Genomic DNA, 18595 nt, shown 5'->3' with positions numbered 1-18595 from the left:
ACATTAATGAAAAAAAGTCCATGAATTTGAATGAAAACAAAGAAGGGTATATGGGAGTATTGGGGGGTAGAAAAGGGAAGGTGTAAATATTATAATTACATTTACAATCTCAAAAATTAAGATATAATTTAAAGGAAAGAGTAATCTGACTTCTTTAATATCTGTATTTCTACTCTCTGTGTCTATAGCTATGTTGCTCTAACTAAGAATTCAAGTGCTATACTGAAAAGCAGTGTGGACAGGGGACATCCTGGTCTTGTGCCTGACGAAGTGCTTCTGGTTTTTACACATTTAGCACATCCTAATTTATAGGCTTGTTTTATATAACTTTTGTGAAGCAATGTTTACTCTCTTCCTAGTCTTTCTGGTGCTTTTATCATAATTTTTGATTTATTTTATTTTGCAAAGGTCTTTCAGACATCTACTGAGATGATCAAGTGAGACACAGGTGTTGACTTACAAATATTGAACCATCTCTGGAGTAAATATGATTTGACCAAGATAGAAGACCATTTTGATGGGTTCCTGGTTTCCATTTGCAAGGATTTCATTTTTTGAGAATTTTTACATTTCTATTCATCAAGAAGATGGGTCTATACTTTTTGGTTATATCTTTATTGGGTTTAGCTTTTAGCTATCAGTATAACTCTGGCTACATACATTTGAAAATATTCCTTCCTTTTTTGTACTATGGAATACTTTGAGGCATTCAGTTTAGTTTTTAAAGGCTTGGTAAAACTGTATGGTAAATTGACTTCAAAAACAACATTAGCAATAATATTAACATGACTGATAGCATATCATAATGTGTAAGATTGCAATTATTCTGAGCAGTGCTGGCTGTGGATATCTCATTGAATAAGTGCAGGCACTTTATAAGCATCACCCCATGTCTCATCAGCACAGGAAGTATTATTATGCTTGTTATAGAAGTGGGCACAGATTGAAAGAGTTGCCTGTTCTTTTGGTGAAGCAGTGTGAGCTCCTACCCTTGGCAATCTGAAGGTTGTATATCAGCTTAGTGCTTCAAAAATGTCTCTATTTTTATGCCAGATCGTTTCTGGTATTGGGGATAGAGTATAGGTTTTTCCACTCTTTTTTTTGGATATATTATTTATTTACATTTCAAATGTTATCACCCCACATCCCAGTTTCCCTCCGGAAACCCCCTATCCCATCATTCTTCCCCCTGCTTCTATGAGGGTGCTCCTCCACTTACCCACCCACTCCTGCCTCGCGGCCATGGCATATCCCTACACTGGGGCATCGAGCCCTCACAGGACCAAGAGCCTCTCCTCCCATTGATGTCCGACTAGGCCATCCTCTGCTATATATATATATATATATGGCTGGAACCATGAGTCGCTCTATGTGTACTCTTTGGTTGGTAGTTTAATCTCTGGGAGCTCTGGGGAGTCTGGTTGGTTGATATTATTGTTCTTCCTATGGGGTTGCAAACCCCTCCAGATCTTTCAGTCATTTCTCTAATTTCTCCATTGGGGACCCTGTGTTCAGTTCAATGGTTGACTGTGAGCATCTGCCTCTGTATTTGTTAGTCTCTGGAAGAACTTCTCAGGAGACAGTTATATCAGGCTCCATCCACATTCTTAATGAACACTGTACTACTGAACTATATGCCCAGTCCTGAATAAGATTCCCCGTCTATGTTCTGAATATGTGATTCATTTAATAGCAAGGTAGACAATTTTTTCATGATGAGGATATTTGTACAAATGCTGTTTTAGAAATAGTGACTGTAATATTATACAGATGAGTTTAAAATCAGGAAGAGTCACTTTTTCTGACCTACTCAAACTTGACAATACTTTGTCAACCAAAGGTGTCTTTGGTGTTCCATAATGAGTATACTCTATGAAACTATTGCTAAATTTTCTGTAATTAAAAATCTCACTATCTCAGTCATGCAAGTGTTTGGTGGGGATTTATATAAGGATATACCCATAAAGTCCTTTAATTTTATACTTAGCTGACAACTTAGACACTATGATGTCTTTTTAATATAAACTTTTACCCAAAATTTTATGTATGCTGCAGAAGAAAGATTTAATGTTCAGTGACATATCACTTCTGTTTTAGGAAATAAGCAAGCACGCATGCACATTCAAACAATCATGATTAAACTCAGTGCCACAAAGGAAAGTTCATCAAAACAGGATGAGACCTGTGGGGAAGAAGAAAGAGAGAGGATAGGATGAGAGAATAGGCAGGGAGCAAACATGTTGATAATTAGTATAGAAATGTGTGTGTGTGTGTGTGTGTGTGTGTGTGTGTGTGTGCTGTGTGTGTGTGTTGTATGTGTGTGTGTTTAAAATTGCGACAGAATTCTTGAAATGGAAAAAAAGAACAAAAATGTAAATGCATCTTAAATAAAGAAGATAATTGGATTTAGAAAACTAACATTGGGAAAAAAATAAGTCCTTAAAGCTAAAGTCAATGCTAAAAATAAGTATTTGAAGGTTAGGCGATGGTGACAAAGAACAGCACATAACAAAAGTATGGAAAAATCAAAGTGGATATTGCCAAAGTCTCATCTTTGGCCCTATAGTAGCTGTAAATATTATCAGTCCACTCTGAGGTACGTCCCCACACTCAGAGTAAAAGTTCCACTAACTCAATGTGTCATTGTACACACAACTGCTCTGACCCTTCATTTTGATGAAATCCACCATTTCTCATATTATGGTTTCACAGATACTTTACTTACATTCAGTTTCAAAGATAAGAAATAACATATTATTGTTTTATAACTAGGATTTTCATACTTTAACTTCTCTCAATTCAGAACATTACAAATCCATCTGTGGATGAAATTTCACTAGAAAAGATCAGTAGGAAAGACTAGAAAACATAGGCAAGACCCACTGCCTTGCAGGTGCTATTCTCACCACACACTATACGTGTGTGTGTGTGTGTGTGTGTGTGTGTGTGTGTGTGTATCTGTCTGTGTACACTTGTCTGTGGTTTTTTAGAGAACTTCCTAAATCTCACGAATGGAATGTCACAAATATGCCACAGCAGTATGGAGTATAATTTGGAGTACTTTATAAATTGCTTTCAGGTCATCCTTATCTTTGAAAACTTTTTTCCCAACAAGATGGCTCTGTAAGTAAAAGATGTTGATGTACAAGCCTTGTAGCCTGAGTTCAGTCTCTAGAGCCCACCACATAAAGGGAAAAAGAGACTCCTGACCCCAACTTGTAAGGTTGGATTGTGATTAACATACATCACACATGCATACACACTCACACATACACACTCATGTTCACATGCACATGCAATGGGCTCACACACAGACATAGACATGCACAGGTGCAAGCACACATGTGAACACACACATACACCATACACATTTTGAAATATTAATAGACTAAGACACATCTAGAAAATGAGAACCTCTATATTAAGAACCTGAAAACTGAGTTATGAAAAATTAAAAGATGCATAAATCACCAGGGGAAGACTGAATTCAGTCAAGGTCATGATAGTAAGTATAAAAGTAAAAACAGAGGCTGGAAACAAACATGCCACAAAACCAGATCAATTACAAGGGAAACTTCCACAGGGGGATCAATTTAGTTAGAAATTTTATCATGTGGTTTTTCCATTACTTGCTTTAGTATATAAATGGTTTAAATTCTACTCCACAAGAAAAGCTGTGTGACTGTGTGTTTTTAATCAAAATGTGGAACATTGATATTTAAGGCATTTTTAGTTCAATTTCATTCCAAAGAAAGAACATTTTGGCAATGTCAATGTAAGATTTATGGATTTTGAGCAAATAAGTATAGGACTTTACCCAATCCACCAGGCCTTCAATCCCCAAAAGACATTAATAAGGTATGGAATTTATAGGCTGAAGTATTTCACTTTTAGGCCAGAAGAAGAGTTAGTTCTAAAGGGCACACAATTTTAGACAAGAATTTTTAGTTTTACTTTATTCTCAGACTTTGAGGATTGGTGAGATTTGGTAATAGATACTAGCCTCTTTATCAATGTGTTCAAATATTTTATCATATTTGAGAAGCCTAATGCTAAATGTACAATATCGTTATCATGCACACATAAATTCTAAGAAAACAATATAAAAGATAAGAAGACACAGTTTTAAAATCCACTGCTCCACTTTGAAAAACTGTGAAACTATTGTCCTTTCACCCAGCCATCTTTTTTCTTTCTCTTTGTTTCATATGTTTTTCCTCCTATCAGCTCATTTAGTCATGAGTATTATCTGGAATAGAGTAAACAAATCAATTTCCATAAATTTTGGCTATTTTTCTACATTTAGAACTCCATGTGTTCACTGTATTGTAACAGAGTCTCAGGCAGCAATAACAAATTGTTTTGACAGATGTGACAATTGTTGGTCCTCTGTGTCTGAATATTGATCCTTGTTCTATGAACTTCTAAAAAGCTGCAAGCCCTCCATGGGTCACTCAGCACACCAGATAAGAATGTGTCACCTTTGATATTATTGATTTTCTATGATTTATGTTTTAAATCATTTCTTAAACACTATAAAATTCCTTCGCTGTGTGGGTGTTTAATATATGTTTTTCCTATTCACTTCTTTGGACTGGAGGTCCCATTTGTGTTATCTTGCTGCTTTTTTATCATTAATCTCTCTTAGTTTGATACTCAATAAAATCTAAAAGCAAGACCGAATATTGTAATTATTTGGTTTATAATATTGTATTGATAATGGTCTGTTTTGTTTTGCTTTGACACATGATTTTTTAAAGCCTATGATACTTCCAAGAAAAGCATAATAATTTTATCTCATGACCAGGTTCCTTGAGACCATGCTTTAAACATTCCACTTTACAGACTCTAATGGGCACCACAAGAAATCTATACCTAAGGTGTATGCAGAGTTTTCCTTGGCATTCCTCTCTCTGCCAACATCAGTGCTAATTATTTTACAAAGTTGACATTTTAGTTTATTGTCTTTTATGATGGAGTACTTGCTTTAGTTTGTTTGAGGGGCTTCCCACAAGGTTCATGAATTAACATCTGACGAGAGGTGTTACCAAGGACTTGCTTCTACTTTTCTTACATTTTAGTTTGACATCGAGACACTCATACTTTTGATGACACCTGCATGTTGTCTATAGATAACCATGTACATACCCTATTGTATTGTTTAAGAAATAATAAAAAATTCAAAACCAAATAAAAAACTTAGAATCTAAAACACATCAGTGCAGACAGATGTTTCAGTTCAACAACCTTTAACACCCCAATATAATGCTAGATTATGTGGAACCATAAAGTCTTTGGAAACAAAGGAGCTTTTTACAGTATTTGTATAATGATAAGAGAAGAAAAAGTATTGGTTTTATTACGTGGGAGTAGAGGAATATGTTTTCCAAAAAGAAAAATAAATGTATGTGCCTTTTGCCTCACACCATAGACGATCACTAAGAATTGTTCTAAATTAGCATGGAAGTGTTTTGTAATAGTTTGGAGTTAGATGTGACATTTTTTCTTAAATTGATTGCTCTTATGACAACATATCATTTGATACATCAGGGTTACTTGACATTCACAGGCCAATTAATATCTGTCTACATTACAACAGTGTTTGAGAAACTATAAAAAATGTCATATTTTATTAAAAGCATCATCTGAAATCTTATGAAATGATTATTTACATAGCAACAAATCAGACTTTATATAAAGAACACTAGACATCACGAGGAGTCAAAACATCTATAAAAAATGTAAATGTATTCTTTAAAGGGTGATAACAAACTTAAACCAAACTTGTTTGTCAAACATGACTCAGTAATGATGGTGAGAACTGACATTTATGCCTAAAGAAACAGACTAAATAAGGTTTATAACTTGGAATACTCAAATTTGGGTTTGTTTTATATTCTGAAAATGGGCAATTTATGTCCTTCAATTTAGTGATAGCTTTAGTTTTGATTTACCTCTTACTGAATGAAACATGTTTTCTACCCTCTTCCTCCTGAGCATTAAGGCCGCTTGCCTCTCTAGCCGTTCTGCCCTTAGGTTGATTTGGGAAATGATGGTGTAAGGTCAGCTCAGTGCTTCTATTTTCCTTCCATGTCCTGACACATCAGACACATGAGACTGAAACGTGGTACCGTGTTTATGAGGATGTGGACCCCACAGAGATACAATAGAACAGACACTAGCTGACTGGTAGATAAGCAGAAAGGGGAGAGATAGAACATCAGACAGAGATGGAATCAGACAGAGAATGGGGGCAGAAATGGGAGAATAAAGAGATGTAGAAACTCAGAAAAATAGAAGAACAAGGAAGAGATGATGGGAGGAAGAAGTGGACTCACACAAGGGGCTCATAGAAACATTACAGATTTTTTATAGGACTCAAGTATTCAATTTTACTACAACTGCCCCACACTAACATTTTAAATCAATCCTGTTTTCTTATAAATGCAATATGTCATAATCTTGGAAAATAATATGTTAGTTCATAAGATGTAGTCATAATTGCATACTTAGTAAAGAAGCTGAATGTCTAGCTTTTAATGGTGGTTGGAATCTGTCACTATAATCTCCCTCAACCGACTTCATATAAAAATAGAGTATTAATATCACAGTTAGCATTAAATAAGTGCTTACTGTATGCCAGGTGCTCTCCCTAAGAACTTTGTATGTAGATGCTGAGCTCTTCTAGGAACTCTATGGTGTAATAATGTCATTGACATCATAGTATGATCTGGGCAACTGAGGACAGGGAAGATGAGGTCACTTGCTTTCATGAAAATGTCTTTCCAGAGGCTGTCACCTGCTTTCAAAGGCCTTCATTATTCACTCAGCTTTCATCCTCTGTCACTCTCATCTTGCTCTTTCAATAAACTTGAGAAAGTGCTTCTGATTGCCAGCACTAGCCTGAGTCACACGAGAGGCACAACCAACACCCCTGTTAACAGCACAAAGCTATGTCTTGAACTGTCTTATACATTATTTTTTTTATTTGAAATTACCAGGTTTCTTTTTTTTTCCAGAATGATATGCCAGACTCATGATGTCACATGAAAAGGAAGAGAACTGCTTAGAGTTCAGTGTTAGCTGAGGAAATGACGAACAGAGCTGAGGTTATTTAGCCTGCCTGCCCTATTTGAGCCCAGCTCTAATTTAGTAACTTTGGAGCTTTAGCATGGGTCTTAATTTCCTGCTGGCTCTGTTACATCACCTGTTAAAGGCAGGGATGATAATGCCTACCTGTTAGAGTTATTGATTGGACATATGCAAGACAACAAACATGAATCTGTATATTGCAACTTTATATAGTGAATTGCTCTTGAAAGTTTATATTATTTGCTAGTTAATTTATGGAATGGGAAAAAACCCTTTAGGATTTTTAATATTGGGACTTGGAGAAGAATTACTGATTACAGAAGATCAAGCAAAACACAAACAACAACAGTGAAAAAATAAAGGATGATCTAGTACTCGGCTCTGATTAAGGGAATTAAGGAGTGCAAAGGATTGTGTGAGCGAGCTGGGCTCAAATAGAGCAGGCAGGCTATAAACCACTGCTCTGATTGTCATTTACAATTCTGTAAGTTCATGCAGACCACTCATCCTAATAGAAAACCTTGTCTGTATTTTACTAACAAATTCTTAAAGTTATGAACAAACAAACAAACAAACAAACAAACAAACAAAAAACCCCTAGATGCTTAACAATTCGTTTAATAAAAAGATATGTAAAACAAAAAAGTAAACAAATAAGAATAACAGAGAGAAGAACCACTAATATAAAGATTGTGGACCACTGTGCTAGAATATCTGTCCATATTAAGAATTAGCTTGTGACTCAAAAATACCAATCATATTACACACTAGCATACAGTTACCTCTATGATAATCATAATTTAGGATGCTCTCTAAATGACTGAACAATCAAAAATCACAGAATGTTAGAACACTTCAGAGATTATTTTATGTGGTTGATTGACCACTTTGGGTTGGATAGTCATTACATTTGAAATTAAATTCCTCCCTTTTCTAACTCAGAAAATTGGTATTATAGTGGCAAACACCTTGCTAGAATTTACAAAAAATGATACCAGGCTGCAGCATTCTGCAGTCTTTTCATGTGCTATAGTTTTCCCTTTAGGAAATGATAAAACTTTTTGAGGGTCTCTTTGCCTCCACCTGTTATGCTTCTAAAAATCTTTTCAGTTTAAAACAGATTTTGAGAATTGTACACTGAGGTTCTGAAAGTGCCTGTATTGCCAACTGGAAAAAAGTGAAACTCCTCCATGGAAAGATCTGTACAGAATATAAGATAGGTTTTGAAAAGTAGTCATTGTGGGCAGTAACAGAGTACGTTTGATGAGAATGACAGAGATGGAGACAGAGAGAGAAATACGGCAAGAGTTAATGTATAGTTAAATAGAATGTGAAATGTTTTTCAAATTTTGGGGACTTTTAAGCTATTAGTCAAACAGGGCTCAGTTAGTACATTGAGATTCCTATCACTTGTAAAAAGATAAGCTTATGCTTGTTAATCTCTGAATAGCCAGCCAATCTAGCCAATGATTCAGTTACTGCCAGAGACCCTGTCCCCAAAACAAGGTGAAGAGCAATTGAACAATTCACCCGATGTTGGTCTGCTCCCCTACACCTACATACATACAAGTTCTCTCTCTCTCTCTCTCTCTCTCACACACACACACACACACACGCACACACATGCACACACACACACGCCCCAAAAGGCTATTAGCTGTGTTTATTAAACTAGAAATTGAGATTCTAGTACAGGAGCTGCAGAGGTAACTAAGCAGAAGAGTGCTTGCCTAACATGCTCAAGCCCATGGATTTGGTCCCCAGCACCATTAACAACATTACATTTACTGTTAACCATTAATATTATGTATTTTTTGTTGCTTAAACAACTTCAGATATTAGCTGTATGGAAACATGCAAGCCTGAACTGACATAATAAAGATTCAGTGTTACAGGAAATTTTGAGTTTAAGGGTACACATATGAAGGAGCCTGACAGCTGGGATCTTTTTCAGCCTCCACAGATGACAGTGCAGCTGAGAAGAAAGGAGGAACCCTCCATGCAGGCCTCATCGTTGGAATCCTCATCTTGATCCTCATTATAGCGGCGGCCGTTCTGGTGACAGTTTATATGTATCACCATCCAACATCAGCAGCCAGCATCTTCTTCATTGAGGTACGTGCCACATTCAGTCATGAGAGCCTTGCTGGTGGATGGGCTGTGTGAACTAGCAACCACCACCTGGATTTAATGCTTGGCGCACGATTTGTCAGTGTGAGGCCGGCTGATCTAACACTCACTGCACCCTCACACATCCATGCTGATAGATTAGTTTCAGATGATGAGGTCAGACGTCTTATCTCTGAAGCTCTTGAACAAATAAGCCAGCATCCCTTTAGAGACCTAAGAGAAAATAAAAACCATGCTTTCCAGTGCTCTTATACAAAATATGTTAACCAGCTGTTCTCCCAGTCCTGGGAGGAAGCCCAGCCTATGCTGGAGATGGAGGAGTTGACTTAATAAATTAGCAAATGAAATTTGGTTATGTATATAATACAATATAGTAGGTCTGTTCTCAAAAAGCTCATAAAAGATACCAAAAATACAACATCCACTGCAAAATGACAGGTACAAAAATAAGGTATTATATGGTACTGCCATTTTTGTATAACATGTATATAGTTATTCATTTCTGTATAAATGAATACCCATTTATCCACAGTAAGGTTCATGTGATGCTGTTGTGTCCTATACAGAGTGTAGATTTAACTCCAGTGCCAGAAGGAACATGGAGAATGTACAGGGACCATGGCCAAGAGGGAGGGTTTAGAAGGCTAGGGTAAGGAGCCTTGGAACCACTAGATACAATTGAACTAACCAGCTCTCCTTTTTAGCCCAGGAGAGTTTCATATGTCCTTCATAATTGAAGCATTCAAGGTAGGATTTTGTAAGAGCATTCCTCTTCCAACACTAGACAATACTGAAATACTAGAGTGACAAATGGAATCTGCCCTTGCAGATTTTCAGATACATGAGAATTGAATTTGAATTCACTGCACAATATGTGGGAAATTAGCTTGGAATCCTGTTCACTTGTTGAGTGAAAGATTATAATGATTTCTCAACAACAAAGTGAGAATTACTATTGACCTTTATAATTGGGATGACTGAATAGAGAATTAGATAATTATGTCAAAATCATAAGTGGCTCTGTTTTATCTATAGAAAAAAATGTGGTCTCCTTATGTGGCTGTGCAAGGCATTTGCAATCCAGATTTTATCCATTATTTCCATCTTTCTGGCATGACTTTCTAGCCTGGAGTAGGAATTACCATCATATTTCACTGTTATCTTCTCCAGATACTCTCTGAATGTCCCATACCCTACCCCTGTAGAAATTCCTCATTCTACTTCTTTCATCAACAAAGCTGCCTCCTTCCACCTCCATTCTTAAATTCAGGTGTCCAGCATCCTTCAATGACATATGCCCTGTACATTCATCTCCCTGAAAGAACATATGGACTTGATTTTTTTCTTTAACCCATATTTCTCATTGACATTTATCTTTCTGTTTTGCATTAGTGCTCAATCTGTGCATTATTATTCTACCCTACAAGACTCATAAATTTCTTAAAATCTAGGTTAAGTAACCCAAGACTCTTTCAAAGAACTGGTGTGTTATCAATATTTTCTGGAAGAAAAATAGAAAATGTCCAAAATTTTATTTGAGGCAGACTCCAGCAGTGCATCCTCATTTTGCCTCATAGTTGTTGGATGTGGATCTGGTCTTTCATTCAGTTGAGAAGCTGATAAGTTGCTTTAATGTGTCTGGTTTTCCTGGAAGAATGCAGACCTCTTCTCCAAGGTTAGGAATGCATTCCTTAAAGAGCTGACAAGGGACCGGCTGCAAGTCTCGGTTGACCAGCCAGGCGTCAGGCTGCCACCACCGCCTGAAGCTAACACTTGTTTGAAGCTTTTAGTACACTGCAGTTTATTTTCTGACATTATGAAAAAAGAGGATGCTGTAAAATAACCGGCGCTGGGGGAGTTGGCAGCATGATGCCTGCCGTAGGTGTGCAGGATATGCTTGAAGCAAATTCATAGCAACACTTGCATGGTGGCAAAATAAGACTCTAAAATCTGGGGGCAGACTTTTTGTGTAATTTGTCTTATCTTGATTAATAACCAGAGCCTATAATCCTAACTATGTGTGCAATGTTTCCATAGCCACACATACTTATAGACTATTAGGGTTAAGAGGAATTTTATGGTCCGTTTAATCCTATACCCTCAGACCATAGGAAAAGACTAAGGCATACTGGGTAGAATGGCCTTCCTAAGAGCAACCATAGTTTTACTAAAAACTCTCTTTTCCACATATAATAGAAGGTGTATCAGTCTGTAAGTTCTATGCCTATTCTTTTTTGTTCCTCATGAAAATGAATTTAGATCTTTATCTCACATAAAACAAAATTAGCTTAAATATAGACCCTGTACATAACTAAAACCCAAACTCTTATAATTAAATACAACAATGGTTTTATCACTTTTAAGAGATTTTGTTGTTATTTACACAGTGAATGTGTGTGTGTGTGTGTGTGTGTGTGTGTGTGTGTGTGTACACATGGAGATCAGGAGCTATAGGCAGTTTTCAGCTGTTAATGTGGGTGCTGGTAACTGAACTAGGGTCCTCTGAAAGAGCAACAAATGCCCTTTACCTCTGAGACATACCCTTATCCCCAATACTAAATTTTTATGACCTAAGATTAATCAAATGTTTCTTAGATACAACACTAAAAGTACAAATGGGCTAAAAAGCAAAAAGAATTTTGTCAAAATTGACAACTTGAGAACAACAAAGGTGTTGTTGAATAAGAAAGTAGAAGAATCAACAAAATTGAAAAACAAATAGATGCTACATGTGACAAGGGAAATGAAACTAAATTATATAGAGAATTTTCACAACAATAATAAATGCAATTAAAAGTATAGGAATGAGTTGAATAGATATTTCTTTAATAAATACAAAGGAATGGACATTAAGTACATAAAAAAACACTATATTATTAAGAAATGAATTTAAATCAAAACCACAGTAAGATATCATTTGATTTAGTTAATTTCCTGTTACTATCACAGAATTCCTGGACTAGGTAATTTACTGTGCAGAAACTTATTTTAGCTTAAAGATCTGAGGCTAGAAATCCAAGAGCAGGAGGCTGCATCTAGGAGGGGTACCTTTGGTGCTACAACATGGTAGAAAATGCAAGGCAAGTGGGTATATTCAAGAGGCAAAGCAAGGTGAGTGTGGGGCTCATGTTACAACAGCCTGCTGTCACAGTGACCAATCTAGTCAGCCACAAATAAGAATCAAAACATCATAAGAAGCCACTGTTTTCATAACCTAGTCCCAAACCACAGTCATTTTGTGGTAATGGGGACTGAACCAAAGGTCACATACATACAAGGCAAATCATCTACCAGGGAACTATTACCCAGTGCCTGCCTCTTCTCATCTTCTCTCTCTCTCTCTCTCTCTCTCTCTCTCTCTCTCTCTCTCTCTCTCTCTCTCTTTCCTCCCTCCCCCTCCTTCCCTCACCTCCCTCCCAACCTCGCCCCCCTCTGTCTCTCTCTCTCTCTCTTTCTTTTTTATTACTTTTAGTTTTTTAAAGTCCAGTCATTGCCCAACTCATGGTCTGCCCTCCTACAGTTTCTCATCCCATTCCTCCTGACCCCTGTCTCAAGAGGATACTACCCACTCCACCCCCGCCAGGCCTTAACATTCCCTGGGGCCTCAAGTCTCTTGAGGGTTAGGCACATCTTCTCCCACTAAGGGCAGACCAGGCAGTCTTCTGCTGTATATGTTGGGGCCTCGAACCAGCTTGCAAATGCTGCCTGGTTAGTGGCATAGTGTTTGAGAGATCTCAGAGGTCTGGGTTAGTTGAGACTGCTGGTCTTCCTCTGGGGTTACCCTGATTATTTAGAGATTTCATCTATTGTGCCCTGATCACACTTCCCAGTCCTCCCAAGTCCACTCCCTAAATCTTGTAACCTCCCCATCACCCTCCAACAAAGTAGAAGAATGAAACAAAAACGGGTCCAATTTATGTTGCTCATATATTCAATGAAGTATGGTCAGACTCTCAATGGCTAGCCTCTTCAAGAAAACTGAGTATTCGTTACCTGCACATCTATCAGAAGCCATCAACTGTGGGGAGCTACACTTGAACATCCTTATCACAATTCATCGTGCTCTTCGATGGCCTCCTGTCTGGGTTCTAATCTCTGTCTTTTTCCGTTTTGTTTAGTTAATTGCCAGAATCTGCTAAATCATTATCTCCAAGTCATCACATTCTGGTCATGCAGCTAACAGTAGGTAGTCGGTCATGCAGCTAACAGTAGGTAGTCAGTGGATATTTGTAACTGTACCATTATTAAAGTTAACCAATGTTTTCAAAACCAAACTACAGATCCATTAAGATCAACCAGACATGTAATTCTGAAAATGTTTAATTATTAGTTAAATTAGCATTTTGACACCAATGGTCTAACGTAGTGGAATTGCTTATGTTACATTTCATGTTTCTTGATACAGTGCTGTCTCTTTTTTAAAATATGTTGATGTGCTTTGTCATCGTGAAAGTGATACTACTTATTGAAAATTAGGATAGTGTAAAGGCAAAAAATAGAAAGTCATTTATAGTAGTGGCATGCAGAAAAAATACCATTACTATTTTAATCAATCTACTTCTGGATGTCTTCTTTATGTAACTTAGTATTTATGAACTTAGTGACACTGTAATTTTACTGAAGTATAAACCAACATTCTGACTTAGTGCCATCTATTTTATTATTAAGTCTTTGAATGAACTATCAACTATTTCAATCATAAGTTATTCTGTAGCTGTATATTGATTAAGTTATTCAAACAAGAAGTAATTTAAAAAACAGAAGAGCCTAATATACACCAAAAAATCTATATAATGTCCTCTAAGTTCCCTATAGATGCCAAAACTGATGACCACAAACCTAGTAGCTTAAAGCAGCTCAGAGACTATCTTACGGTGTAGGAGGTCAGAAGGCCAAAGTCAACCTCACCAAGTCAAGGTATTGGCAGGGCTATGTCCTCGTAATTGCTCCATGGAGAATCTTTTTTCAGCTATTTTATCTTCTGGAGAATATCTGTGTTCCTTGGCTCCTGACCTCTATTTCACAATCTGTTTCAAACACCACAGTTAACTCTGACCCTGTTGCCTCCTTTAAGGCCTATTGTGATTCCATTTGACCCACTTAACTAACTAACTAATAACAACTTCTGCATTCCATGATCTGCAGTGTTCCTTAGCTCATAGAAGGTAGCACTGATGGGTTTTCCAGCTCATAAAGTGGACATCTTAAGGGACTGTTAGTTTTTCAACCACATATTTAATCAAATATAAGGTAAGTTGCACACTATCAATTAAACTATTTTGAATTTTTGTCTGTGGTTCTAATAAAATAAACTAATTTTTAGTAATTTGGTCAAAGTTCAATGCTGTCAAAGATATCACTCAGTATGTACTGCTGTATATTTCACAGTGAAATATTAACATGAATAAATATTTATAGATTTATTTTCTATATTACACAGGCTAAATGTAGTAACTGCCTATGTCCACAAACCAAAAACTCATACATCCAATCTCTCACTTTAGAATGTCTCTCCCCAGATTAACTGTTCTTATTTATTACTTTTATAATTAGTCCTCCCCTTCATGACCATATATGATAAGGAAGAGATCCCCCTCCATTGCCTCATTAGTACTAATGGAAACATAGGACCTAGGATGATCTCCATCTCCAGACATAAGGAAGCTGAAGCATCGATCTTAAATGACTTACTCAACATCTCTCATGTACTCCATGAGAGTCAGAATTGAACACAGACATTCCACTTTCATAAATCAAACCCTTAACCACTGGACTGGACTGCTTGCTGATTCTCTCTGCTACAGATTTTTCTTCACTGTCTATAAGTAGCAATATAGTGCAATGCTCTCTTAAATGTAGTGTAATTGTATCTTAATATTCTACGTCTTTATAACAGATTTGCCAAAGTAAAATCATCAGAAAGAATTAAACAGTTTAAAGACTTAATAAATCATGCCGAAGCCACTGCCCAGATGTGTGTAGTCATTCATGAAGTTGTTATCATTTTCTATTCTGAGTGATAATAAAAATGACAGAGACTATTATCTGTATATTTTGTTCTTGCAGAAAATATATAGTTGTTTTTACACATTTTATAGACACAGATATTTCTCATCATATGATATTTACAAGGACTAGCTTTTAAACATCTTGTTTGTAGGAAGGAAATGAGGTGACAAAGCAAGCCATCAGTCCATAAACTGTGGTCAGAGGAACAGATCCATGGTTTATGTGTATCTTCACATACAGGAGCTCCAGCCTCCTCTCCCATCCTTCTATTTAGCCGAGAAGATAGTCTCTTTCTAACTAACTTATTTTCTGTAATTCTCCATTATCCTCTGAATATTTAGGACCAAGTAGTTTCTTTCAGTTCTATACTGGATAGCTCATATTTCTGGTATATGTCTGGCTATATTGTTGCTTTCCAAAAGATATCTGATTTTGATCAAAATCTGATATGTCTATATATGCTTTTAAAATCCTTTTAAAATGCAGTCTATTATCTTCAAACAAACTAGCAGAGTCAAATACTCACATAAAAATATATTTTAAAATTTTTAATTTTTTTTTAATAAAACAGGTACCTCTTTGGATAAGTTAGCATTCCAAAGGTTCCTTATTAAATTTAATGATTGCTGAATATTTCTAGGCATAAATTCTGTAGTTCATTAAAAATTCCAATAAACATAAATAATAGAAAACTCAAAATTGACAGGAAAACAAATAAATTAAACCTAGGCATGGGGAAAGAAAACATCATTATATAATAAAAATCATACAAAATAGACATTTACTGCTTTAAAAACTCTAATAATTGGAGCTGGAGAGGTATCTCAGTCCTTAAGATGGCTTGATACCTCTTCTAGGAGACTCAAGTTCAGATCCTAGCACATACACTGCAGCTCACATCTGGCTGTGATTCCAGCTCCAAGAGATGTAACAATTTCTAGCGCACGCCCCCCCACCACACACACACCCCCAAACTGAATTTAGAATATCTCATTGATAATTTAAGTAATCACAAATTATTGAACAGCATTTTACTGCACTGCACGAATGAGGCTAATGCAGGATTATATCTCAGGATTATAAGAGTATCTCAGTTTAGAACTTGAAGTAAGTATGATAGCCATTATCACAAGACTTTTCTTGGAACTATTGGCGTGTATTGATGAAATAAAGTAACACTGAGTAAAATATATAAAACACATCAATAGCCTAAATAGTTAACTTCTCTAAAGGGAGAGATGACTCTACTAGCCTTAAATCATGTTCTCTGGCTTCATTTAGAAATTGAAACTAATTCACAATAAAACTTAAACACAAAGTTGAAATGTTTATCTTCCACTTTGAAAATCTTTTCATTTTTGGAGAACCAACATATCTGCCCCATGTGGAAGTACCCAGGATTTTTGATTAACAAAATCATAGAATGTTAAAGGAAAAAGAAACCCCAACATGCATGCAAGTAGAAGATTTTGTGACTTCCTCCAACGAAAGCAAATGATTTCCCAAGTGGTCACATCAAGTGTGTTTCATGCAGAGTTCTATATTAAAAACTTACAGAGACTTTGCCTTTCAGTAAATGTGTTTATTGGGATATAGAAAATAATAGGATAGTTATCAATGTTAACATTGCAGAGGGCGATTCTTATTTCTTATAATAGTTATACTCATTGGTACTCTGATTATGTCATTATAGTTACTATGAAACCCAGATAAATACAAAGGATCAGAAGCCTCAGTGCCTAAAGCATCCAAGAGAAGTGTGATTCTGACTCAACTTCAGAGTCTAATCCTGTGGAGAAAAAGGAGACTAGATAGTACAGCCTTTTGCTCAGGCTGCATGGCAGCTGGATGCAAAGCTGTCACTACAGTCCAGGACTCCTCAGCCTGGTGGGCAGTTTCTACCACACAAAAGTCCTTTGAGCCAGTGAACACTCTGTTGGTTACCTATCTCAAAAACTATTCATGAATAACAAGGACTCATGGAGAATATGAAGTGAACACAGGCAGCTGTGGCCCTCAACTTTTCCTGGCAGTCTGCAGTGCCACCAGGAGGGAAGCCAGAGACACAGGGCCCAGCTGCTGCCGCGTGGGAGGAAAACATATTTACCAAGCTCTCCATTTCACTCACTCTGCAGCTGCTGTGTGAGGTGATGGGAAGAAGTGATCATTAGCAAACCCATATAGTGAACAGAGAAAGACATTCCAGAGGAATACAAATCTTCCTTTATCTTGATGTGGTAAATGTCTTACAACTGAACTTTGCCTTTAAGGTATTTCTTACTTCAGTCATTAAAAAAACTCAAGAGGGGAAATGAGACACTGAAATAAATTACTTCTTGTTTCTATTCTTAGAGGAGGTAAAAGATGATATTTAGTTCTCATGAGTTCCTGCAAAGGAGGTAAGACATCAAAGCTAGTTGAAATGCTGTTATACTTTTGTTAAAGAAAAAGCAACATCATTAGGTGGCAGTTTACAGAGCTTTAACAAAACATAAGCCGAGGGGACTTGAGAGGTGGCTCAGCTCATTCACTGAATGTCTTTTAGAGGTCCTGAGTTCAATTCTCAGAAACCATATGATGGCTCACAACCATCTGTTATAGGATCTGATGGCCTTTCCTGGTGTGTCTGAAGACAGCTATAATGGACTCATATACATAAAATAAATAAATAAAGCATTAAAAAACAAATAAGCAACAAAAACATAAGCAGAATAGATTACAAAATGTTACTTCAAAACAAGAGGACCAGCAAGATGGCTCTGTGGGTAAAGAGGCTAGCTGCAGAACCCAAAAACCTGAGATCTATCCCAGTACCTCACATGTAGGACAGACTTAGTCTCCTGAATTGTCCTCTGACCTCCCAACACACACTGTAAAATAACACTAAAAAGAAGACACTATTCAGATAACTATGGTTCTAGCCTAGAACCATAGGCTAGAGTTTAAACATGTACATCAATAGATAGTTTGGGACATCATATAGAGTTCATGGTGATACCTTTTTAAATACAGTCATCAAAATAAGATTCATTTAATAGCTGTCATCTTTCATTTACTTTGATGGTTGGTGTATGTTCACTTAAATTCCCAAAACTAAAACAGTGTTTCTAATTTAATTAAATAATTACTTCATTTCACTGATAAGAATTACTAAAAATACTGAATAAAAATCTTGTGCTTGTAGTTCATTGAGCTTTCTACTAATTTCCTTAATTACTATTTCCTAACTGATTATTTTAATGATCTTTTAGCCACAGCAGTTTTCCCTGTCCAACTGCCTGTGCTCTCTTAAGAAAGAAAAAGAAAGAAAGAAAGAAAGAAAGAAAGAAAGAAAGAAAGAAAGAAAGAAAGAAAGAAAGAAAGA

General features: G+C 36.4%; 1 protein-coding gene across 2 annotated transcripts in view; it reads left to right on the top strand.

Moving 5' to 3' along the window:
* The window catches only part of Plxdc2 (plexin domain containing 2), a 394098-nt gene that overhangs the window by 356784 nt on the left and 18719 nt on the right, over positions 1–18595 (top strand). For both annotated transcript variants that reach the window (XM_028764923.1, XM_028764922.1), the window contains exon 13: positions 9047–9207. In XM_028764923.1, coding sequence (XP_028620756.1) covers positions 9047–9207 — 161 coding nt within the window. The remainder of the gene's footprint in view (positions 1–9046; positions 9208–18595) is intronic.

Source organism: Grammomys surdaster, unplaced genomic scaffold, assembly GCF_004785775.1.
Source record: "Grammomys surdaster isolate TR1022 unplaced genomic scaffold, NIH_TR_1.0 146, whole genome shotgun sequence".
NCBI lineage: Eukaryota > Metazoa > Chordata > Mammalia > Rodentia > Muridae > Grammomys > Grammomys surdaster.
Note: the sequence above shows the minus strand (reverse complement) of the source record. Positions and strands in the feature narration are given on the sequence as shown.